At 51.8% G+C, this 25,348-nt stretch overlaps 2 protein-coding genes across 2 annotated transcripts; one reads left to right on the top strand and one right to left on the bottom strand.

Annotated features, from left to right (window-relative positions):
* Nucleotides 1-117: 117 nt before the first annotated feature.
* On the bottom strand, nucleotides 118-25,348 carry PRCC (proline rich mitotic checkpoint control factor). The gene is made up of 7 exons (XM_038542982.1): nucleotides 24,514-25,348; nucleotides 14,454-14,501; nucleotides 11,303-11,869; nucleotides 7,444-7,539; nucleotides 5,171-5,314; nucleotides 3,183-3,248; nucleotides 118-584 (listed from the first exon to the last, which is right to left on the bottom strand). The coding sequence occupies exons 1-7, from the start codon at nucleotides 24,973-24,975 to the stop codon at nucleotides 498-500; spliced, it is 1,470 nt and encodes a 489-aa protein (XP_038398910.1). The 5' UTR covers nucleotides 24,976-25,348; the 3' UTR covers nucleotides 118-497.
* Nucleotides 8,683-9,147, top strand: LOC102154372 (ATP synthase F(0) complex subunit C2, mitochondrial-like). The gene has a single exon (XM_038542983.1). It carries the CDS (start codon nucleotides 8,720-8,722, stop codon nucleotides 9,143-9,145), a length of 426 nt encoding a protein of 141 aa, XP_038398911.1. The 5' UTR covers nucleotides 8,683-8,719; the 3' UTR covers nucleotides 9,146-9,147.

A 25,348-nucleotide genomic window follows, 5' to 3' on the forward strand; every position in this document is an offset into this window, starting at 1 on the left:
TGAGGCAGCTCATGACGTTTTGGAGGGTGCTCTGCACAAGGTTAACATCAGATCCATGAACAGGAAAACAAGTGAGAAAGCTCCACAATGGAAAAATGAGACCATGCTAAGACGGAGGAAGGGGTTAGGGCAAGCAGTGTCTGTCAGACTGAATGTTTTATTTCAACAGACATCCCTGGTTTAAAAAAAAAAAAAAAAAAAAAAAAAAAAGGTGGAGGGAAGGGCTCCCCATTTCATCACACCCACCAGGGAGCAACAGTCCTGTTCAGGAACTCAGAGCCCCGTCCGAAGCATCACTCGAGTCTTTGCTAGCTCCCAGACAGAGGAGCTGAATTTTCTAATTTCTGTTAAGAAAAATCTATCAAATGTGTTCATTCTCGCAGAGGCGAGGGCTGGCTCCTCAGGGACGGAGACCCTGGGCCTGGAGCAGCTGGGGTCCCAGAGGCAAAGCCAGGTGCCAGGCCACAGGAGGTGCCGGAGCGGTGGGGCCCAGAGCCCTAGAATCCATATTTGGCTTGGGTCTGCCGACGGCTGAGCCTATTCTCCGACCAGGTGTTCTTCAGTTCCAGCTCTCGCTCCTTAGCCTGTGGCAGGGGGACAGGCAGGGATGAGCCGACTGGGGTGCCGAGGGGCCCCTCTCTCTGGCCCCTGCGAGCTTCCCAGTCTAACCTCTTTATTCCCCGGAGCAGTTAAGGGGGAATACCAAATCCCTTCAAAGACTTCATTTTCTCTTATTCAAGTAGAAGGGGAAGACCCTGGGAAAGCAGAGAAGAAACATCTCTTTGGGGAACTAACAGCATCTCTCTGAGGCTAACAGGGTTTAAGCAGAAACAAAAACTGAAGAATCCTGGTCCTGAGGCGCCTGGCTGTCTCAGTCAGAGGAACATGCCACTCTTGATCTCAGGCTCCTAAGTTTGAGCCCCATGTGGGGTGCAGAGATTACTTAAAATTAAAAACAAAACAAAACAAAAGGTTCCTGGTCCCTTACCTGTTGGGTTTAAAACTGAATCGCTCAAGTGGAAGAAGGACAAAGAAGAGCTAGAGTGTGTGCATCTGAAAGGAAGGCAAATCAGATGCTTGAACCACAGAATGGGAAAGGACATGAGAAAGGACGGAGGAGGGAGATGACAGGGGAGGATGGAAGAGGATAGAAGGGGATGGGGAGGATGAGGGAGGAAAAGGGGGACTGGAGAGGAAAAGTGGACAGAGGAGATCCCTGGGTGGCTCAGCGGTTTAGCGCCTGCCTTCAGCTCAGGGCGTGATCCTGGAGTTCCAGGATCAAGTCCCACATCGGGCTCCCTGCATGGAGCCTGCTTCTCCCTCTGCGTGTGTCTCTGCCTCTCTCTCTCTCTCTCTCTCTCTGTGTGTGTGTCTCTCATGAATAAATAAAAAAATCTTAAAAAAAAAAAGTGGACAGAGCCACACAGGACCCCACCCCACAAAAGCTACACCTAAAGATGCAGTTTTGTGTTGTGCTGAATATGTGGTGGACGTGGTACCTGAGAAATTGACACCACTTTCTGGCACAAATGGAAGCCATGGCAAAAGGACTGGAAGGTACCAGAACTGAGACTCCTCTGCTGACCATGATGTAGCACTCGGGGAGTAGAGGAACACCCCCACGAGAGTTAGAGGATGCCTGCTCATCTCCCCTGGATGAGGGGTTAGGGTGAAGAGTTTGGGTTTAGAAGTCCCTACCCTCAAATCCTTTCCCTACAAAAAACAAGATAGGGTAAGGACACAAGGGGATCCCTGAAAAGGAAGGCAAGACTATGACCAGAACAATGGAAGCAGATTTCCCACTTAAGTCACCACATAGCATATACGCCCCCAGGGAAAGGGCCTAGACAGCGCTCAGTACAGTGGGTCTCAGAAAGATTTCTGTTTTGGGCACCTGGGTGGCTCAGCAGTTGAGCGTCTGCCTTCAGTTCAGGTCATGATTCCAGGGTCCTGGGATCGAGTCCTGCATCGGCTCCCCATGGGGAGCCTATTTCTCCCTCTGCTGGTGTCTCTGCCTCTGTCTCTCTCATGAATAAATAAAATCTTTTAAAAAAAGTCTGTTTTATGATTAAATGAGTATTTAAAAGTTGTCGGGTCCTAGCATATAAATAACATTCTAATTCCAAAAGACATTTTTGGATTATGTGATTTTTAATTATTTGTGTTGATATCTCCTGCCACAGAAGTGGAGAATATAAAACCAACCTCCTGGGGTGCCTGGGTGGCATAATCAGTTGAGTGACTATTGGTTTCAGCTCAGGTCATAATCTCAGGGTGTGGGATCGAGCCCCATGTCAGGCTCTGTGCTCAGCAGGAAGTCTGGGATTCTCTCCCTCTGCCCCTGCCCCCTGCTTCTCCTCACTGAGTGCTCGCTCACACACACTCACTCTCAAGTAAATAAATAAAATATTTTTTTAAGATTATTTATTTATCCATGTGAGAGAGAGGCAGAGAAGAGACATAGGCAGAGGGAGAGGGAGAGAAGCAGGCTCCACGCAGGGAGTGTGATGCAGGACTTGATCCCAGGACCCCAGGATCACATCCTGAGCCAAAGGCAGACACTCAACCACTGAGCCATCCAGGCTTCCTAATAAATAAATCTTAAAGAAGAAAAAAAAACCTTCCTTATCAGGTAGATGTTTTGCTAAAAGCTGGTGGACCATTTTTCTTTAGAATAGTTTCTTAGGGGATCCCTGGGTGGCTCAGCGGTTTAGCGCCTGCCTTCGGCCCACGGCGTGATCCTGGAGTCCTGGGATCAAGCCCCACATCGGGCTCCCTGCATGGAGCCTGCTTCTCCCTCTGCCTGTGTCTCTGCCTCTCTTTCTCTATGTCTCTCATGAATAAATGAATAAAATCTTAAAAAAAAAAAAAGAAAAAGAATAGTTTCTTAAATCCCTAAACAATAAACTTGCTGTTTATCTATTTTTGGTAAATGGGCTCTTTAAAAGAACCATATGAGAAACCACTTCACTGCCCTCTGTGTTTGTTTCAATGTCTAAATGTCTCTGCAGTGGGTGATTCAGAAGGACACATCCCCCTCTAGTGGCCACGTGGAGGAGCCGCCAGGGGTGAGGCGGGAAGGGCTGGGGAGGCCGGTACCAGGGACTGGAAACTGGGCCTCAGCCAGCACTTGCCCAGGTGTTCAGGGCCCAGCAGGCAGGCGGGGGCCCCAGCTCTCTCACCTGATGGATCAGGTACGTGATCTGGTGCTTCCGCCGCTGCTGGCCTGTGGGCTGCTCGCCTTTCTTCTGCAAGGGGAGAAAACACAATAATTAAGCCACTGGAAGAAAAGTACAAGTATCTCACGTGCCCAGATGGTGCAAGGCTGGAGACTGAGAAACCGACCACATAGCCCAGATCCTGGGGGAGAAGAGTCAGCATGGAGCTGTTTCTATGTCTATACACTTACAAACAGTTATTTTTATTAAAGCTATTTTCCAAAAAACCCAGACTCAGAAGATCTGCCTGAAATAGCCTGCTAATATCCCCACTGGCCTCGAAATACTTTGAGGTCAGTACGGTGTCTTCTGTTTCTCTGGTAACCCCACCCCACCCCACCCCCAGCAACAAGCACAAGGCTCTGCCCACAGTGGACGCTAGACACTAACTGTAGTGCCCGCAGGGAGCTTAACACAGCGTCCCTGCAGACTGGCTCACAACCCTGCCCATCTCCCGCGTTGACCCTCTCAATCTCTACCTCCTTCTCCTGTCAGCCCGCCACCCAGCCCACTCCTACCTACTGCTTCCCAAGCTCTCCTATCAATGGCCAGCAGCTGCAAGCCCGCCTCCCCCATTCTAGCCAGTGCCTATGGGACCCTGCAATTCGAAATTCCACGATCACCCCACCTGTCTCCAATCTTTCAGTATCCACCCCTAGCTGGCTGAAGCCCTAACCAAGCTCTGATGCAAATGCCTTACTGTCCAAGCCTATATGGGTCTGGGTTTCATCCTGTGGTGTTCTGTCCTCCACCAGTGCTGTCTCAGACCAGAAGCTTCCTAATCTGCCCCACCCAGCTCCCAGCACTCTTCTCTGGAGTGTCCTCAGCACACCCGTCATTCTGTCAACACTCCAGCGTCCTCTCTCCCAGTTATGCTGTAAATGCCTCAAGGACAGGAACCGTATCTTTTTCTTCTTTTTAAAAACTCTAGCTTTAATACAATGAGATGGTGGCAAGAGAAGCCAGACCTGGGAAAACTGTGAACTTCAATTCCTTGCTGCTGTGTGACATCATTTAATGTGACCCTCAAAGATGGCAAACACTAACCACCCCCAGCCCTCGGTGAGCGCAAACAACAGTAGCTGTTACTATGTGATGATGCTTCTCGACCCATAGTCAGGAAAGCATGCTCTCCTAAGTGGTTTTTCCAGGAAACAGTGATGGATCTACGCCGATCTAACCACAATCCTTTGCTCTGTCCTGTATGACCGCCAGCATTCAGTTAAAACAAACGGCTGGGGCTCAGATGGCCATCTGTGGCCACAGAACAAAGCAGAGAAAGTCAGGGGGAGGAGAAGGGAATAAGATGCCCGACCTTGGCCTTGCTGGTGCTGGGCTCGAATCCAGGGCTCCCCCACATTTTCCCCCCTGTGGCAGGTTCATAAATGTCCACATTTGCTGTACTCAGCTACTAGGTGGAGAGGGGTTCATCACGCTGAAGAAAATGAGCACAGAAAGGCAGGAGCTCGGTGTGGGAAGCGTGAGGAATAAAGCATCTGAAAAGCCCACAGCTGGCTACAATAAATAACAAAAAAGGAGAGAGGAGGGGTTGCACACGCAGAACCTAAGCCCCCAGGACTTTGCTGTTATGCCCACACCTCAAAAGGTGCTGAGCCAGGCCCCAGCGCGACGGGACAGAGGAAGGATCTGACTGCGGGCAGAGGGCAGAGCAGCTGCAGGCTCCATCCAGCCGGGGAAGCAGCCACAACATATCAAAGTTCTTCCCAAGTGCAGGATGGGAAACTGCTCCAACTGCTCAATCTCAGCAACCATACCCCACCATCCAGATGGGAAGCAAAGTGCTGCAAAGTTCTGGAAGGCAGAGGCTGCATCCATGAGGCTGGGGGCATGCCCCAGTACCGTGGGCAGCAGGCATGTGTGAACTGGTGCTGGGGCAGTAATGATTGGGTGTGGGCTCAGGATGGGGACACACAGCAGATCTTCCCACTTACTTTGCTGAATGACTTCATGGTTTTCTCTTCTGTCAGTGACTTGGTCATCCACTGCTGGGCCCCACTGAGCTGGTCATCCCCTTTAATCTCCACAAAGTTGACCTCCTCCCTCCCTCGGTTCCTCTTGCCCTGCAGCCGCTTAAACTGAAAAAGGAAAAAGAAGGCAGGATGGGGGGATCTGGGTGGGGGATCAGGGGAGGTCACTAGGGGTCCAGACCGTATGGAACAGCTTTGTGACTCCCTGGCCCCCCATGCCCTTTCACCCCACCACCTACCAAGCTCCCCTGAGGCCAAAGGAAAGGCTGCTGCTCAGAACTTCTGTACTCAGAGAAAGGATGCCTCGGCAATGCAATACCCCAGTCACTACTTGGAACTGGTCACTGCTTGGAACTTGTACTCGTTATATATACACTGTATCTGCCTCAAAGGAATATACACTGTATCTACCTCAAAGGACTGTACAATTTTCAAATTAAGAATTCAGGGTAAGGGGCAGCCTGGGTGGCTCAGCGGTTTAGCGCCACCTTCAGCCAAGGGCGTGATCCTGGAGACCTGGGATTGAGTCCCACGTTAGGCTCCCTGCATGGAACCTGCTTCTCCCTCTGCCTATGTCTCTGCCTCTCTCATGAATAATTAAATAAAATCTTTTAAAAAAAGAATTCAGGGTAAAAAAAAAAAAATCTAGGATTTCTCTCTAAAACTTGGTTTTTACACATCTGCTCCTTCCTCTTGGTTTTCTATCACAAAATCAGCAGACCCCACACCAGACTGGACACAGAGAGGGAGCCTCATAAGAAAGGCCTGGCAGATCTTCTAGGAGACTGCTACTCTCTCCTTCCCCTCCTCACCAAAGTCACCCAAGATGTGCCTGGAAGGTAGTGTGGGTGGACTCCAAAAGCACTCAGGGGGAAAAAAAAAAAGCACTCAGGGGCACCTGGGGGGCTCAGTCGGTAAGTGTCCAACACATGATCGGCTCAACTCATGATCACAGGGTCCTGGGATTGAGCCCCATGTTGGGCTCCCTGCTCAGTGGGGTGTCTGCTTCTCCTGCTCCCTCTGCCCCTTCCTGTTTGTATGTGCATGCTCTCTCTCTCTCAAATAAATAAATAAAAACATTTAGGGAGGAAAAAAAAACACTGAGAGACTTGAGTGGAACCCAGGTCCTGGTCTGAGCATTATTAGCGAGGCTCTGAGGGGCATTCCACCCACAAGAAACTAACTTTTGCCACAGGATGAGCTCAATGCTGCCTCCTGGGCTGAGGACCTAACCCTGAAACTTGCCAAGGAAATACCCACAGGGGAGTGGGTGAACAGTAACTAGGAACAAGTATGCAGGGCAGCTTTGGCGCCGCCTGTGGCCCAGGGTGTGATCCTGGAGACCCAGGATCGAGTCCCATGTCGGGCTCCCTGCATGGAGCCTGCTTCTCCCTCTGCCTGTGTCTCTGCCTCTCTCTGTATATCTCTCATGAATAAATGAATAAAATCTTTTTAAAAAAAAAAGTATGCAGAAGAATGGACACTCCTCTGTGAAAAGGTGAGCAGATGATTATTTTTCATAAGAACCTGTATATAAAGAGGTAGCACCCTGGATTCCTCCAGCCCCTCCTACCAGGTCATGACCTCCCTACGAAGAGAACAATACTTTCCATCCTGCACACAGGCTGATGGCACAGGACGTGGGGTTTCCATCTCTCCCTGGGCAGAGATGATGGAGCTCAGCGCAGGGACCCATGGGTGTAGAACACGAGTTATTCACCGTGGCTGTTATTCCCTCACCAAATCCATTCTCCCCTTCTTTTATGCAAGTGAGCCCGACATTCTAGCGAGGCATGTGACCACCCAACTAAATAAAGTCTACACCCCTGGGCACCCCTGCAACCACATGTGGCCATATGACCAGACTCTAGGCAATGTGGGAGAAGTGGGAGTGTTTGTAGGAACTTTTAGGAGGTCTCCTAGGAGAGGCTGCAGAGGGGTGGCTGGAACACAGGCCTGAGAGCTGCAGCCTCACCTGCCACTGCTGGGCAGAAGAATAAAGGCCACATGACCCAGGGACAGCAAACTAATGATCAGGAGGGGACTGGACCCCTGGGCCTACCTACCTTTCATCTTCTTTTATGAGAAGTTAGCTTCCCTGATATAAGCCATTATGCTTTAAAGTTTCTCAGTTACATGCTGCTGCAGTAAATCCTGACTGAATATAGTTATAAAAACTTTTTAGTTTCAGATTGAAACCTGGTGTCCGTAGGTCAGTCACCCGTGCTTTAACTTACTGCTTCGTCATCGATGAAGGAGGCATCTGGGGCAATTTCCTGGGGGGGGACCAGAGCCGGGTCCTGTGCAGGATAGTAGCCACCACTGTAATAATCCTGCAGCCAAGAGGGAAAAAAACATACCAACTGAGGGGCACGGTGGGCAGGGGACACGGCCTGCCCAGGAGCAGAGAGAGCCCTTGTCAAACAGCAGCAGTAGTGCCAGTACCACAAACACTTCCATTGGACAGGTAAAAGTGCCAATCCCAAGGACCCAGCAGCGATCCAAGAACAGTCTGCAGCTTTTCTGATGTGCACCATTCAGACAGGTGGGTATTTTTTAGGGAAAGGTGAGAAGAAATAAAGACATTCTCTCCTGCTTCAATTTCCACCCTGATCCCTCAACCCGGCTCCCCCTTAGCCCTGCTCTAGAGGCAAAAGAGACACACTCGCATTGAGCAGGGGGAGAGGTGTGAAGGCATATCACTCCTGTTCTTTGTCATATTTAGGGCCTCTGGACCCAAGGACACTGCCTGAACCAGGAGAGGGTGCACCTGAACTAATTTAACGTTGTGCATCCACTTCCACAAAAACATGAGATAAAATAACTGGCTATAAGGGTGGTATGGAATTAAAGCTGAGACCATGGCAGGTGTGTGTTACCGGACACTTAGCAATCTGAGGACCAGCCTGAGGTGAGCTGTTACATGCTGCCATGGGTCCCAGAGGAAGAGGGTTGCAGGCAGGATGAGCCCCCAGGAGGCCAGTGGCCCTTCAGCTGAGAAACAGGTTTCTTCCCTGTGCACATTTTCTCCCAATTCTTCCACTTTTGCCCCAAGCTCCAATAAATGGCCCTCTAAGAACATCCACTTTTTGGTGAGCTAAATGGAAAATAAGGTTTAATACTGACGAAGGGGCACCTGGGTGGCTCAGTGATTGAGCGTCTGCCTTTGGCTTGGGGTGTGATCCCGGGATCAAGTCCCACATCGGGCTCCTTGCATGGAGCCTTATTCTCCTCCCTCTGTCTGTGTCTCTGCCTCTCTCTGTGTGTCTCTCATGAATAAATAAATAAAATTTAAAAAATATATACTGATAAAATACATGAAAATCCAGAGTGATTGGAGCACGATTTTCTATGAAAGTATTCACGTAAGATACATGCAATTGCAGGGTCCCCGAGTATATGTCAAGTGTTTCATGTGCACAGACCTCGGTGCAGTTTATAAATGGATACAGAGCTCTCGGTCATCTCTGCTCTGGGAGCAGCTCTCCTGCTACAGCCCCTCATCCCCTGAAAATGTACACCTGTGCAAATTTCGTCTCCACCCCCTTCTTGGTCCGGAGAACCTCTCAGCTGTTGAGCCGATCACTGTCTGCAGTGGTGCTAAAACCACGGGAGACACTGACAGATAAGAGCCTCAGCAGCTTGGCAGCCCCACATCCCCTGACCTCACTTATTCCTAGCCGCAGCTTCCAAACCAGCGCCATTTCAAGGGACATTGACACGGCAGCCAAGTTCATTGGGGCTGGGGCTGCCACTGTAGGGGTGGCTGACTCTGGGGCTGGAATTGGGACTGTGTTTGGGAGCCTCATCATTGGTTATGCCAGGAATCCCTCTCTGAAGCAACAGCTCTTCTCCTACGCCATTCTGGGCTTTGCCCTCTTGGAGGCCATGGGGCTCTTTTGCCTGATGATGGCCTTTCTCATCCTCTTCACCATGTGAAGGAGTCGTCTCCTCCCATAGGTCTTTCTCCCATGTCTTGTCTGCCCTGTATGCCTGTATGTTCCTTTTCCTATACCTCCCCAGGCAGCCTGGGGAAAGTGGCTGGCTCAGGGTTTGACAGAGGAAAGACAAATAAATACTGTATTAATAAGAGAAAAAAAAAAAGGATACAGAACGCCGGTTACTCATTTAACTGGCTTTTTTTTCTTTTGAGCTAAAGAGGTCAAAACACTCTTATCTTCCTTCTAACTATGTTGAAAGGAGACATATTGTTCCTGATCTGCCTACAGGGTACATCGAGGCTCAACAGCAAATATTCAGGAAATACAAATACTTAGAGGGATCCCTGGGTGGCGCAGCGGTTTAGCGCCTGCCTTTGGCCCAGGGCGTGATCCTGGAGACCCGGGATTGAATCCCACGTAGGGCTCCCGGTGCATGGAGCCTTCTTCTCCCTCTGCCTATGTCTCTGCCTCTCTCTCTCTCTCACTGTGTGCCTATCATAAATAAATAAAATTAAAAAAAAAACAAAAAAAAACAAATACTTAGAAATTGTTCTTAAAGTCTTTGATCAGAACAGGGTCCCCCCAGGGCACCTGGATGGCTCAGTTGGTTAAGGACCTGCTTAACTTGTGCTCTCTCTCTCAAATAAATAAAATCCTAAAAAAAATAATAATAATAAATAATAAAAAAAAAAGAACAGGGTCTCCCAAAGCCCACCCTATGGTTCCCTAGCCATGCCCAGGATGAAGGTTAAAGCTGGCCATTTTAGAGAATCACAGTGGTTGCAGGGGACATAAGTCTTGCCAATGTCCCGAGCTGGCAGGAAAACTGCCGCCAGCTGCCCCTGCTCAACCAGCAGCCTGCTAAGAGTCCCCGGGCCCCCGGAGTCCTCTCCACCTAGGACATGCTGGCTGCTGGGAAAGTCTTTCCTTTTTTTTTTTTTTTTTTTTTTTTAATTTTATTTATTTATGATAGTCACACAGAGAGAGATGAGAGAGAGGCAGAGACACAGGCAGAGGGAGAAGCAGGCTCCATGCACCGGGAGCCCGATGTGGGATTCGATCCCGGGTCTCCAGGATCACACCCTGGGCCAAAGGCAGGCGCTAAACTGCTGCGCCACCCAGGGATCCCATGGGAAAGTCTTTCCTAAACCCACTCACAACCTGGCATGCTATACTCATTCTCACGCCACCCACAACAAAGCTAAGAAGCTCCTCCAAATGGCACTTGGATAAAAAATCATCACAACCAGGCAGCCCGGTGGCCCAGAGGTTTAGCGCTGCCTTCAGCCCAGGGCATGATCCTTGAGACCCAGGATCGAGTCCCACGTCAGGTTCCCTGCATGAAGCCTGCTTCTCTCTCTGCCTGTGTCTCTGCATCTCTCTCTCATGAATAAATAAATAAAAGCTTAAAAAAAACAATCACAACCATTTACTGGGCACTTGCTCTGTCCCAGGCACCACACACTAAGCTAGCTGATGGGATAGCCTAGCAACACCACGAGGCTGCCCCTGTTAGGCCCCCTTGCACAGCTGAGGAAGCAGCTCAGACTCACACAGCTTGCAATTCAAAGCCCAAACTGCCCTCAGACCTCATTCTGTCCCACTGTACAAACTGCAGTCCCCTGCCTCCCCACAGTAGGCATCTCCACCCTCCCAATTTCCCAGGGCTCGGTCTCCCGTGTTCTCTGTTCTCCCTTTTCCCTCTTCCCTGCTGTGTCAACTCTCCAGATCCCCCCAGCTCTCAGCATCTCCTCTCCTTCCGTCCTGCTCTCGTGCACCCCCCCTCCACCTCACTCATCACCACCATCCACACCCACGAGGCCATCCTGGATCTCCCAGACTAGAGGCCCTTCTTCTTCCACTTTCTCCCTCCACCTCTCACCAGCTCTTCCAACAATGAGGGCTGGTTTTCAGAACAAAGTTACCAGTTATGTGCTTCTACTTGTCAGACTTTGAGACTTAGGCAATTTTAGACCAGTATGGTTTAGAACAAAAGTAGTATGTATCGAGGCTCAATAGGTACAAGAAAATCAAGACACGAGAAGACACGAACTCAGCCAAAGTGATGCCACAGAAGCTGTATCACTGGCTCAAAGCTCTCCCTGGCCATCACACCCCAGCATGCCTTGGTCTACCCTCCATGCCTCCTACCCACCTGATAATAAGCACCAGCGGCATTGGCATCGCCATATGTGGAAAACTGATTGTAGCTGTAGTCATCCCCAGGCTTAGGCATCCAAGGGGCCCCACTGGAGCCTGCTGCCATCTTGAATTCAAGAGGGGCATTGGCTGCATCGTCCTGGAAGGCTGGCTCTGGTTCCGTGCCTGGAGGCAGCTCTTCAGGGACAGTGGGGATAGGGTAAGGGTATGGCTCAACTCCAGGTGGCTCAGCCTTGTCAGGGAGGGAGAAAAAGTTCTCGGGGGCAACTTCCTCATCACTGTCGTCCTCCTCCTGCGTGATCTGCTTTGTCACCTGCAGGGCAGCACTCTTGGCGGCAGCCTTGATGGCAGACGGTGACGGAGTGGTGGTTGTGGTGCCCACGATAGAAGCAAGGGAAGAGGGCTTGGTCTTAGAAGCCTGTCTGGAGGGCTTAGTGTCAGAGGAGCCATCCGAGGGTCTCCGGGAGAAGGCATGGGGCAGGAGCAACCTGTTAGTCTCTTTCACGGTCAGGTTTTTAGGTTGGGGAAGCAGAGCGGACAGACCAGTCCCCTCACCGGATCCCTGGTGAGCGCAGGTTTGGGGAAGGAGGGAAGAAAAGGGACAAGTGAGATCTTGTGATACATATTACTAACATCAAGAACACGAATCACGGACAGGTGCTGCAGCCTAAAATCTTACCAGCCCTTGCTTCCTGTTTACCTCTGCCCACTTGGCTCATCCAACGGGGTTGCAGTCCTCCCACCCCAGGCCCTTCTGCTGGCTGCTGCTCCCAAGGTTAAGATACCATGGCTGTTCTCCTTGGTTCCATACCAAACCAGCTCCACTGTCCTCTGCCACAGACCCTTCCCTGATTCTGGGTTTTTGGCAAATACGATGCTTTTTTAAATATATTTTTATTTAAATTAAATTTAATTAACATATACCATATTACTAGTTTTAAAGGTAGAATTTAGTGATTCATCAGTTGCATACAACACCCAGTGCTCATTACTTCAAGTGCCCTCCTTAATTAAGCCCATCACCCAGCTACCCCATCCCCTACCCATTCCCCTCCAGCAACCCTCAGTTTGTTTCCTAGAGTTCAGCATCTCAGTTACAATGCTCTTAGTCCCACATCATCCTCCTTCCCAAAAAGCCCAGGGCTCTCTCCAGCCAATCACTCTACCTCTCTCCATATCTTGAAAGTTCCTCTTAACATAGGAACCCTCTGCTTCCTTTGGATTGCTACTCAAAGTAAAAAACAAGGCTCTGTCCAAAAGACATCCATTCTTGTTGCCCAAAGTCCTCTCCTCTGCCCAAGGAAAGGCCTACAGATGTAGTATATTCAGCTTATGGCTGAGTCAAGCATTTAACTTCTCAATTTGCAAGCGAGTTGGCTCACCCCATTCAGAGTTCCCAGGACACGTAAAAATCTCTCCGATTCTGTTTTCTGTATGCTTTAGGGCCAGCCTAGCCTAACTGTAGGGTCGAGGGAGGTATCAGTTTGAAAAAGGAGAACAGAATAAGATCATTTCCAGAGGACCAGTATACTTCAGCCCCTTGATCAAGCAATGCCTGGAGCCTGGGCTTGGGAGTCAGGCAGGCAGAAGAGTTCATCTGGCAGGCAGGCTCCTCTCCAGGCTGTGTATCCTGGTAGACTGCAGAGACCCAAGTGTGCAGGGACCCAGCCAAGGGGCCATGTGGAGCACCTGCTCAAGCTACCTTGAGGTGTCCAACTTCTTGGATGACATCTGGGGTCACAGCCACACCCCCTGCAGCACCAAGGCCCCACTCTGCCCTCAGCTGAGCTCCCTCTCCACCTAGCCCCTCCTGCCAGCTGGGGAAACTGTTCTTTCCTCCTGAGGCCTTCTGCACTCCCATGACCAGAGCTGCCCATCCACCTCCTCCAGTCAGTCATTCTGATAACGGGCTTCAGCTGCCAGTGGGTGCCGTGTCTCCTCCTCCATCACCCCCTATAAACAGGGCCACAACATCACTCCCCAGTCATGTCTCTCACTCCCACAGGACTGTGTCGTAAAACCTCCCAGCAGGGGAGGTGACACCTCCACAGAGTCATGCAAGGGGGCAGCTTTGGCAGCATACACCCGAGTCACCAAAGAACAAGTGTACAGAGGAAGGACCACTTTTGCTTTTGTTTTTCTGGAGACATATGATCCATGAGATCAGAGAGCACAGAAGTCCTGAAGTGCAGAGTAAAAGGGAAGACACTCCCAGGGGCCAGAATCAAGGCTCTGGGACAGGGAGAACAGGGCAAAGGGCAGGGAGGTCATCTCCTGGCACTGTCTAGTTGAGGGCTTTAGGCTTCATTCTGAAGCAGGAGCCAAGCGCAGCAGGGATGAGCTTGGACTCCACCGTCAGACACCAAAGTGGACTCCCCACCCTGCCCCACTAGCCACTTGGCCCTGGGCGAGCTCCTTCAGCTCCTGGGTCCCTCAGGTAGGATGCGGGCATGATGCGGACACTAGGCCTTCAGCACCACTTTGAGGATTAAATCAAGAAAATGCTGATAAAGCACTCAGAACAGGGATCCCTGGGTGGTGCAGCGGTTTGGCGCCTGCCTTTGGCCCAGGGCGCGATCCTGGAGACCCGGGATCGAATCCCACATCGGGCTCCCGGTGCATGGAGCCTGCTTCTCCCTCTGCCTGTGTCTCTGCCTCTCTCTCTCTCTGTAACTATCATAAAAAAAAAAAAAAGCAAAAAAAAAAAAAAAACCACTCAGAACAGCGCCTGTTACACAGCAAGTGCTATTTAAGTGTTAATTTTCCAGGTTAAAAATGAGATGGGGAAAAAATGGAGAATTTTAAAATACAGACGTTCCCCATGAGGTTTTCGCCCATCGCTTCTTCTACTCTACCCTTCCTGCATAATCTCTGGAGCAGAAATGTACCGATTCCAGTGGTTTCCATGCCCCCTGCCCTCTGCCTTCTAGGTGAGGGAATGCCACCTCACCAGCACCTGGGCGCAGTGAGGGGAGGTCAGTGAGCAAAGGGCTGGTGTCACCCAGGGACACAAACCATCTGGTAACAGTGGGTCCCCCAGTACTGGCATCTGCTCTAAGTGTGGTGGAAAGTACTGGGTGTTGTAAATCGCTTTCCGGAAGCTGCATGGAACGAGAAAAGGGGCTTTGCTGCGTCCCGGAGCTTACCTGAAGGACAGTTTTCTTCTTTGACGGCTCATCTTCCTCGGAATCTGACTAAGAGAAAAAGAAACAAAATAAGGCCATCCCATTCAATGGCAGCGGAGGAAGAACCCAGAGCAGATGAGGAGCAGGAGAGACCGCCTGACTGTGGGATCCTATCCCTGCCCCACAGAGGCAACCACAGAAAGCAGAGCTCTCCTCCTGCTGGAGACGTGCGTCAAAAGAAGGGGCCGTGCCCACCTCCCCAGGCCATTCATCCCCCACCCCCCGCCCAGACTTGTTGCACAGCCTTCCAGCCATCAATTTCTATTCCATCAAAGTAGAACTATTTTCTCTCGCTTAGACTTGGTGGAAAGAAAAGGCTATATGCCCATTCTCCTTATAAATCTGTCCACAAGAAGATGAATGGGATTTGGCCCACAATCGCCCCCCATCTCAGCTTCACTTCTGAAACCACTCATCCAGACTACATAACCACACAGCTGGGGAACTCCAGTGGGAGTAAGTGGTGTGTTAACTACTCTTCTGTACAGCATTAAAGGTCAAAGCCATTGGAGAAATCCATTCTCTCTCCAAGTATGATCTACTGTCTGCCAGAGAGTTGTCTGTGTCCAAGAAGAAGGCGAGCCAATGGGGACAGTGAGCACTTGGGGCACAGGAGACCACTTTGTCACCCCTGACTCACCAGGACTGTTCTTAATACAAGCTCTCACACTGAAAACTATCTGAACTTGCAGCTCAGTACCAGTTCCTGAGCATCTTCAACTATCAGCAAGGTGCGAGGCATATGAACAGCAAGCTTCACCACTACTCGACTTCTAAACATTAATCCCCAAGCCAAGAATCCTGAAAGCTTTCCATTTGTTCTTGGGGCCTTGGTTTGAGCATCTGCACATAAAGGGCCTCCAAGGCCCGTTCATCTCCCAACACTCTGCAAGAACTCAAACCCTCTGCCTGACTTTCACAGCTGACACCCCCCACAAACAAGTTCCTTCTTGGGCTCATGGGTGACAAGGATCTCACAGTAACAGAGGGCCTCCTCCCTGCAAGACACAGTGGGAGGTGCATAGACAGACTTCCAGGTTGCTGCCCCAGAGGCATTACAGGTAAGATGATGTGGATCCCATATGCCCTCGGGCACAAGATAGGGCCCAGTGCAGGTAGAGTCCTAGCCCACTGGTCTCCAGACCATTCACCTCAGGGTGCTTCCAAGAGCTTGTGTGTGTGCTGTGACACAAAAGAAATCTCTGCCCTCAAGGAACTTACAGTCCAGTAAGATGACGAGCACCCCAGTAATGGTAATAAAGGCATTAAACATAAGGAATTGAGGGGCGCCTGCGTGGCTCAGTTGGTTACGCTTCTGACTCTTGATTTTGGTTCAGGTCACGATCTCAGGGTGGTGAGATGGGCCAGCCACAAGTTGGGCCCCGTGCTCAGCATGGAACCTGCTTGAGGTTCTCTCTCTGCCCCTCCCTCCCTTGCTCTGTTGTAATAAACAAACACAAGGACACCAAGCAACCCCTCAAAGAACCTGCTGGTCCTACATTTCTTCCTTTCATGGGTGGCCTGGCTTTAGTACCTCATCCCTGCACCTGTATCTCAGCTGCCGGGCACTCTCCTATGTCTGTACTCTGTACTCCTGACTCCAAACTCCCAGGAACCTTCCTGGTGACTCTCAGCTTGCTCTTTTCCACTGTGTCCTAGCATCATTCGTTTGGGGTGGCGTCATGCTAACCCTGGTCCACATATGCCTGCTTTGCTCATTTTTCTTTTCTTTTTCAAAAAAAATTTTTTAAAGATGTATTTATTTATTCAAAAGAGAGAGAGACAGAATATGTGAGCAGGGGGAGCGGGAGAGAGAATCCCAAGCAGACTCCATACTCAGCGTGGAGCCCAACACAAGGCTTGATCTTTCGACCCAGAACTCATGACCTGAGCTGAAACTGAGTCGGACTCTCAACTGACTGAGCCACCTAGGTGCCCCTGAATATGACATTTTTCTTATTTGTATTCTCACCTTTTCTGCCATATAGTTCAAGACCGCCTCACAGGATTCTGTGTGAAACGATCTCCATTACTAACTGCTGCCAAATACATATGCATGATGAAATCCTTAAGGGCAGTCTGTCTCGGTACTTAAACGTAGAGAATAAATAAGGGGGAGGCGGTAAAGGGAATCATCTAGGTGGCAGTCAACTCACTTGCGATGCTTCACTTAGTCCTTCTGGTAACGCTTCCCAGCAGGTGTTATCACCTCAATTTTGCGAGTAAGGGAGGTGAGGCTCGCCAAGGCTAAACAGCAGCTAGAACACAGCAGAACCAGGCCCCGGCCCTGCTGTGAGCCCACATCTCTGCAGAGACACCATGCCCAGCTGTCCGAGCCTGCCCACAGCCTGCCCAGGCCTGAAAGCCACATGGTCAGGCCCCTCAAGAACCCCCACATGATGCAGACGAGAGCACAAGGCACAAACTCAGAAACACAAGTCTGAGTCTCCGCTTTGTTACTTATCTGCCACTCCCAAGCCTACTGGAAATAACACATATGGCACAACCAAGAATGCACAAGCTACTGGCCATGAAAATATACATAATTTAAAAAATAAAAAGAAAAAAGAAAAAAAAGAAAAAAGAAAAAGAAAATATACATAATTAACATTGTGGGCCGACTTCAGAGATTATCACCCTCCCTGGCCTATGAGATGTCAAACTCAACCAAACAGCCTCAGGCCCCACATGCCTCATGTTTTGACCTCTTCTCTCTATTCCCTCTCCCCCCACCCCACTGCCTTCAGAGACTCCTGACCACTCCCTGCCTTCTGGCCACAAAGCCCCGTCTCCCCCCCCTCCGTCTTCCCCCCTCCCTCCCCACCCGACTGCAGGGAACTGCCTCAACTGCCTCAAGGTTGGAAGGCTCTCACAGCGGGAACCACCTCATTGTGGGCCTGGCTACAGAGCATCCTTGAGCGTCCTTGAAGCCTGGAGGTACAACTCCACCTCAGCAACATGTGCAACAAGTCTCACTGCAACAACCTGAAAACAAGCAAATCTTAGCCTAGTTTAAGATGATGACATCTATAAAACTGTACAAGCATCTTCTTATTCTCCAGATCTTATGATGACCAGAACAAGGCTGCAGAATGCCTAACTGTCCCTGCAGCCAACAGAGGTGGACGCCAGGCGTGCCGAAGAAATGCCATTTGTCTCTCAAACAGTACACACTGTCTCCGTTATACCGACATTCCAACATTAAGGTCTGAAAGCACAAAACCACATCTGTACAGACCCTAGGAGCCACTTACTGTTCCTGGATTCAGGGAGCTGCGCAGGGCCCTCACGATCACCCTCTCTCTGGAATGCCTGGTCCTTACCCCCGAACCATCTTATACACTACTTCGTGAAACACATGAGCTACAGCAGATCCCCCAAAACACGGCAAGAACCTCCCCAAGTCAGAATCTCCCAAGTGTGCTAGGCCCACAATCTCATGAAGTCCTGCCTTTCTACCTCTGGGGAGGGACAGAGCAAAATCTCTCCCTCTGAAGGCTGACAAGAGGGACTCGGGGACATTTGGAACTGCTTTTGGGCCACAGGACAGGTCTAGGGGACTGTGGGGCTTTGACAGAGTAAAACCATCCCTGCCGCTCACACAAACTCACGCCAATTCTGCCCTAGAAGCTGGTGGCCACATGGAGCTCCCGGGCTCAGAGGAAGCTCAGAGGCCACTCAAAGATCATGTGGCCATGGGGGGTCCCGACTAAACACTCACAGGAAACAGAAGGAGAACTTACAAAGAAAACCTATTTCAGCACAGAGCACCAGAGAGCATGGAGGGGGCCAATGCCCAGGCTGAGAGACAAGCCATCATGCATGCCCCAGTTGCCCAGGACAGGGGAGTTGGCACCCCTTGGAACTCCGCAGAGAAACATCAGTTTGGCTTCCCTGGAGACCCTGCTGGAGGTGACAGGCTCAGCCTCAGCATTTAACTTAGACCCAAGGAGAACTTCCTGGACAGGGACAGAAGCACATTGGGGTTTTCTCCTTTATCACAGCAAAACATATGGGATACAAAATGTGCCATTTTATCAATTTTAAGTTTACAACTCAGTGGCATATGGGATCCCTGGGTGGCTCAGCGGTTTGGCGCTTGCCTTCAGCCCCGGGGTGTGATTCTGGAGTCCCGGGATCGAGTTCCGCATCAGGCTCCCTGCATGGAGTTTGCTTCTCCATCTGCCTGTCTGTCTATCTCTCTCTCTCTCTGTCTCTCATGAATAAATAAATAAAATCTTAAAAAAAAAAACCTCAGTGGCGCAAGTGCACTCACCGTGCTATACCACATTCATCGCCAACCATTTCTAGAACTTTCATCACTCAAACCAAGTCTGTACCTCCTGAATGACAACCACCCAGGAGCTACTCCCTGACCCCCAACCCCGGGGCATGGCGCTTTTCCTCTCCAGGTCTGCGATTACGCACACTGTGGGTACCGCACACATCAGGGCCACCCGGCGCACACTAGTTAGTCTGTGGCCGGTTTGCTTCACTTAGCACCCATGCTGTCCACATGCCAGCATTTCCTTCCTTCCCAATGCTGAAGGATACGCCACCGCACAGCACCCACGCTCTGCTCATACACTCCTGTGCGGACACCTGGGCTACTGCCACCTCCTGGCTAGAGTGAACGGCAACGCTGGGAAGACAGGTGTGCAGGCATGTGAGTCCTGTTCTGGGCTCTTTTCACCTAGGAATCAAACTACTAGATTATAGGGGAGGCCAGCTGCTCAGGAGGAAGAGGATGCAACTCCTATCTCAGGGTCATGAGTTCGACCCCCACGTTGGGTGTGGAGCTTACTTAAAAAAAAATTGGGGGGATCCCTGGGTGGCTCAGCGGTTTAGCACCGCCTTCAGCCCAGGGTGTGATCCTGGAGTCCCAGGATCGAGTCCCACATCAGGCTCCCTGCATTGAGCCTGCTTCTCCGTGTCTCTGCTTCTCTCATATCAATAAACAAACAAACCTTTAAAAAAATAAACAAATAAAAAATAAATTTTTTTAAAGAAAATTTTAAGGGATGCCTGGATGGCTCAGCGGTTACGCTCTGCTTTCAGCTTAGGGTGTGATCCTGCAGTTCAGAATCGCATCGGGCTCCCTGGGGGGAACCTGCTTCTCCCTCTGCCTATGTCTCTACCTCTCTCTCTGTCTCTCATGAATAAATAAAATCTTAAAAAAAAAAAAAAGCAAAATTTTAAATAAGAAACTGCTGGATTACAGAGTAATTCTAAGTAACTTTTTGAGGAACTGCCAAATTTTTCCACAGGAGGCTGTCCTGTGAAGGCCCTGGAATCCACTTCTAGAGAGGCCAGATCCCAGCCAACGGTGTAGGGCAGTGCCATCAGACTCGAGACAGGGGCGAGGCCTGCGACACCAGAGCACCAAGGCCTGGCCAGGATGAGCCCTCCAGGGTTTTGGAGGCACAAACTGGTTGTCTTAAAAAGAACGTAATGAAAAAAAAAAAAAAAAAAAAAACGTAATGAATTTCTTCTTGACCTCACAAGAGCCCGAGCCTCAGTGGCCACCACTGTCCTCCCTGCTCCAGCTGCCAAGAGTGACAAGACACACACACCGGACACTGCTGAGCAAAACGGAAACAGACATGTTCCATTAAGCCAGCCTGGTGGGATCTGCTAATCTATCAGAGCCTCGCTCCTGGTGGCAGCCTCTTGCTTATCTTCTCAAGACTCTGGTTCTGACAGACTCCCTCTCCAAAAACCAATCGCTAGCTGCCAGGGCCAGGAGCCAAGGAGGAAATAAGGGCCCAGGCACAAGCCCCCAGGGTCCAAACTCGAATCACTACTATACTCCTCACTGCTGTTATCCCAATTAGCCAGATTCATCAACTTGTTTCCCTCTTTGGTCTCCAGGCCCTTCAGTTAGAGCTGGGCCTCCTCTCCAGCTCCTGCGCCTCGCCCCTGCGTCCCCCACCCCCACCTCTACTCCTATGTCCCACACTGTGCTGCCTGCACACCAGCGGCTGCCCCAGGGCACTCTCTCCCACAGGCAAACACCTCTGCAAGTCAAAGAGAGGCCAAACCTTGATCTTGGATCCATCACCTCTGTTCTCTACACTCCTCTTTCATCTGTAAACCAGGGACCATGATGAGCTGGCAGAGGCAGGGTCGTGCCTCAGGCAGGGTCACAGCCATTGGGCAGATGCCCCACAGATGTCTGCGCTCCTTCCCTCGCAGTTGAGGGCGGAGACTGTGCTCAATCTGCTGCAGTCAACTCTTATTTGGTCAACAGAAATAACCAAAATAAGTGAAACCTCCCATCTCACCACTGCCAGTTTTCCAGTATCTGGGTAAATGATCTGAAAACGTGGGTATTACCAATCCAGATAAACCTGAAACGTGTGGGCTCTGGAATGCACATCCAGAGACCAAAAACTCTTAGAGCAGACTGATTTTCTTTTTTTAAAGATTTTATTTATTTATGAGAGACACAGAGAAAGAGAGAGAGAGGCAGAGACACAGGCAGAGGGAGAAGCAGGTTCCATGTAGGGAGCCTGACATAGGACTCAATCCCAGGTCCCCAGGAACACGCCCTGGGCTAAAGGCGGCACTAAAGCCACCCGGGCTGCCCCAGACTGACTTTCCTACTTCTGACTTTCTGTATCCTGATTTTAGAAGTCTGCATCCCCTGAGCCCACAAAATCAACACTCAACCTGCCCAAGGAGACAGCTGAGACAGTAAGAAAAGGAGGTGGTGATCCAGCATGTTGTGGGTCACTCTCAATTCCTCACAGTGGAAAGATGACCTGGACACGGAACTGGGCCCTGCCCATCCCCTGGCTGCAGCTGCCTGCGGAGCTGACTACAAGCAGCCCCACCATATTCTCGCTCGTGGAAAACCAGAATTGGGACTAATAATGTGGTTCCATTTGGGACTTAAAGGAATAAGGGAACAAGGTGTGGGGGTGAGGGTGCCCATCAGTTCTCTGCAGCAAACGTTGTGGAGCAGAGAAAGCCGCTCTGCAGACAAAGAATGGATCAAACTTGCAGAGCTGTGTGGGTCCCCAACAGACCTCCAATTCCTGACTCCCGGCCCTTTCCAAAGTACCATGCTACGCTTATGATGTATTACCATTCAAGCCAGCTAGAGGTGCTGTCTGATAACTGCAACCAATTAAATCCACCTAACCCCCAACCTGCCCTGTTTCCTGTACTCCCTCATAAATGGCACCACTACCCTGCCCGCTCCCTGCACTAAAAGGCAGGGGTCAACCTCGAACCCTGGCCTTTATTCAAGCCATCCCATCAACCACCTAGACTGGCCAGCCACTTCTGCCTCCTGACAGATCCGCAGCCTGCGGATCTCACTGAGCTGGCGCCCCTGTCCAGGCCAGTGCCCTCTCTCATGCTGCCCCCTGCCCACCCCCACCCCACCCCACTCCACCCCACCCATTGCCACTCATGCTCCCTGCCAAGTCCTCGCCACTCTGTGATCTGAGAGTCCTTGCTTGGCCTTTAGGGGCACTTACCTAGCACTACCCAAGGGTCACATCAGAGGCCTTCCGGTGGTGCTCCAGGCCCAAACCTCTGGCCTCGGCACCTCCCTCCCCATACTCCTGTGAGTTACTCACTTCAGGTGCCTCTGGAGCACTGTCACTCTCTCACCACTGGGCTTTGTGCCACATCCTTCCTGTCTTCTCCCCGCAGCACCCCTTCCCTGGCTCCCTCCTCCTCGCTTTTATCATCTCCTTCCTCTGGAAGTCTCCCCAACTTCTAGACTGGATCAGTGCCTACTAGGTGTGCTCCCACAACCCCAGCTCTCTCCTGGTTCTTCTTCTTCTTTTCTTTTTTTAAAGATTCTATTTATTTATTCATGAGAGAGACAGAGAGAAGGCAGAGACATAGGCAGAGGGAGAAGCAGGCTCCTCTCAGGGAGCCTGATGTGGGACTTGATCCCAGAACTCTGGGATCACGCCCTGGGCCAAAGGCAGGCGCTCAACTGCTGAGCCACACAGGCGTCCCTCCTGGTTCTTCTCTGACTTGACCTAAAATCTACCTCCTTGTCAGTCTTCTCCATAGACCGTGGCGTCCTCATGGGCAGAGCGATCATGTTCACCCCTGTACTCTCGGCTCCCGGCACAGACAAGCAGCTTTGTTCCAAATGAATGAGTGAACGAATAAATGCACAAGAGTTCAGAGTTGGTTACTTCTACTTCAACACCAAACTCTGAAGGGAAGTCACTTAAGGAAACCTAATACATTTCTCCAAACACATACTGAGAGCCTACTAAGTGCAGGACACAGAGCAGAAGTGCTCTGAACCCTCACCTGGCTACCGCGAAATCTCTCAGGCCACCTTTCCACAGGAATTGTGCTTTCAGAGACCACCACCAGTTCAGGCGGGACGAAAATAGGAAACTGGAGAAGCTAAGGTCTCGGATCTGGTTTCTCTGACGCTTGTGTCACTGTTCACTTCAGAATTTCATGAATTCCACTGATGGAGGAGAGCAGACTGCATATCATCAGAGTGACCCACCACCTGAGCCAGCCTGAATGGATGGTTCTACGACCCCTACCAGCTGCATTTCTAAGGCTGCCTTCGCAGACCTGGAAATAAGCTTCTCCACTGCCACAGGGCAGGGGCCCCGCTGGCCCCAGACATCATGCCTGCTCCCAGACGAACAGGAAGGAGAAAAAAGAGAATGCCGAAGTAATGAACCTAGTTTTCTCTGTCTTATCCAGAGACTTTTCTCTGCGTGAGATTAAATCAAGGCCCGAGTAAGTTTCAGCAGAGTGACAGAGCCTGCCTTGGATCCTAGATGTAGACGCCACGGTCTCAAGTGAGCAAGAAGGGGGACAGCTAGAGAGATTCTGGAAACTCCTTTCCATGAACAGGCCACCTTCACCTGAGCTCATTCACTTCGAAAACGTTCAGGTGGCACTCAGCAGGGATACAGTAGTGTTTAGAGTAACAGCCAGCCCTGCCTTCACGGGGCTTGTGCATGCCTGCAGGGAGATGGGCAGTAAGACGTGTTGCGTGTTTGACGGTGGCAAGCACACAGAGACAGGAGCGACAGGAGTAACAGGAGACTGTATTGCAAGCCGGCAGGCCAGGATGTCCTCGCTGAGCTCCTGTCTTCTAAAGGAGATGAGAGAGAGGATGGTGGGCTCTCTGGGGAAGCAGCTGAGGGACCAACCAGAGCAAACATGGACACGGCCCCAAGCCAGAGCTGGAAGCCTGCAGAAAAGCAAGAGCAAACACAAGCTTCTCTCCGAGGGTCACCAAAGGGGAGCGATGGGCTGACCAACTAACTTTTCGGAAGAGAGAAAGGAAAGAACTCAGGAAAATCCTGAAACACCACCTGCGCACAGGCCTAGGTCTCCTTGGTTCCCACCGTGCTCACCCCAGAAAAGGACTTGTTTTCTGCTCCAACATACAGAAGACAACGTTGCCGTGGCTGCCTCTTGTAGAACAGGATCCCAGGGTCCTAACTCACCTGGCGAGGCAACACCTAAATGGGAACACCAAGGCACAGGCCTGGAGGCGACCCAGCCAGCTCTTCACAGCCACCACGTCCCATCCAGGTAAGATCCTACGTGCTAGTCGCCTGCTTCTGCTCTGTAAAATCTGCCATGTTATCTCCCAGAGTTCTGTCCATCCGAGGGCAGGGCTGATGCCTCAGCGGCGCTGTCCTCCACCGAGAACTTCTTCCTAACTCCCTGGAACACTGAACCTGGGATCCCTATTCCTTTCCCCAGCCCCTGACGGCTTTAAGTTCAGGTGGAGGGATGCAGGAGCGCAGGAACCCTGTGTCCCGTCACTTCCCCAGGCACACCTTTCACGGGCCGAGGAGCAGGTGCGACAGGGGAGCGGCGCCCCGACCTGGGATGGCGGGCGGCTGACCGTGTGGCCCTCCCGCAGGGCGGTGCAGCCCCCGGGAGCCCGCATGGGCACGTCCCAAAGCCCACGAACTCGCTCCTCTGACGGCAGGGGCCCAGGTCCGCGACCACCGGCCGCGGGTCCCCGCGCACTACCCGGCGCAGCCCCCCACCCCATACTCACATCCCCCTGATGCAGCTCCGGCGCCGCGATCTTCACGGGCTCCGTCCTCTTCTTTGGCTTGGGAAGGCCCAGGGGGGGCCCGGCACCGCCCATGGAGGGGGGCAGGCCGAGGCCGGGGCCCCGGGGCGAGGGCAGCCCCAGCCCCTCCCCAACTCCCGCCGCCTCCGCCGGGCTGACGCCCGGAGGGGGAGGGAAGCCTCCCAGGCCGAATGGCAAGGGCGGCGGGGGCTGGAGCCGGGGGTCCCCGGCGGGCGGGGGCAGCAACAGTGGCGGGGGGAAGGCGGGGGCCAGCATCTGGGGGGGCGGAGGCAGCAAGGCCGGGCCCTTGGGTGCGGGGAGAGAAGCGAACAAGCCCCCTAAGGTGGGCCCGGATGGCGGGGCCGCCGCCTCCTCCTCCTCCGGCTCCGGCTCGGCCTCATCCGGCTCACTCTCATCGCTGCTGGCGTAAGCAACCAGCGACATGGCGCCTCCCGCCTTTGGGGCGCCCTTGCCGGCAGACCAGGCCTACTTGAGACCGGGGATGCCCGGAGGCCTGGTGGACCCCGCCACGGGGCGGGGCGGGGCACCGAAAAGCCCGCCTTCTCCGTATCCCCGGGCTAGCCCCGGCAGGAGCCCATGGCCACAGTTGATTTCCAAGAGTAAGGCTTCCTTCTTCACTTAAGCTCCCAGTCCCAGGCAACTACACACAGCTAATGGCCGCCGAGTCACTCCGCCTCCTCCTCGCCTCACCAACACGAGAACTACAATCCCCAGAAGGCACTTTGGCCACAGCCCCATGCTCCGCTGCCGGGAACTCAGCGCAAGGCACGGCGGGAGTTAGAGTCCGAGGAAGGAT

Source organism: Canis lupus, chromosome 7 (genome assembly GCF_011100685.1).
Source record: "Canis lupus familiaris isolate Mischka breed German Shepherd chromosome 7, alternate assembly UU_Cfam_GSD_1.0, whole genome shotgun sequence".
NCBI classification, from domain to species: domain Eukaryota; kingdom Metazoa; phylum Chordata; class Mammalia; order Carnivora; family Canidae; genus Canis; species Canis lupus.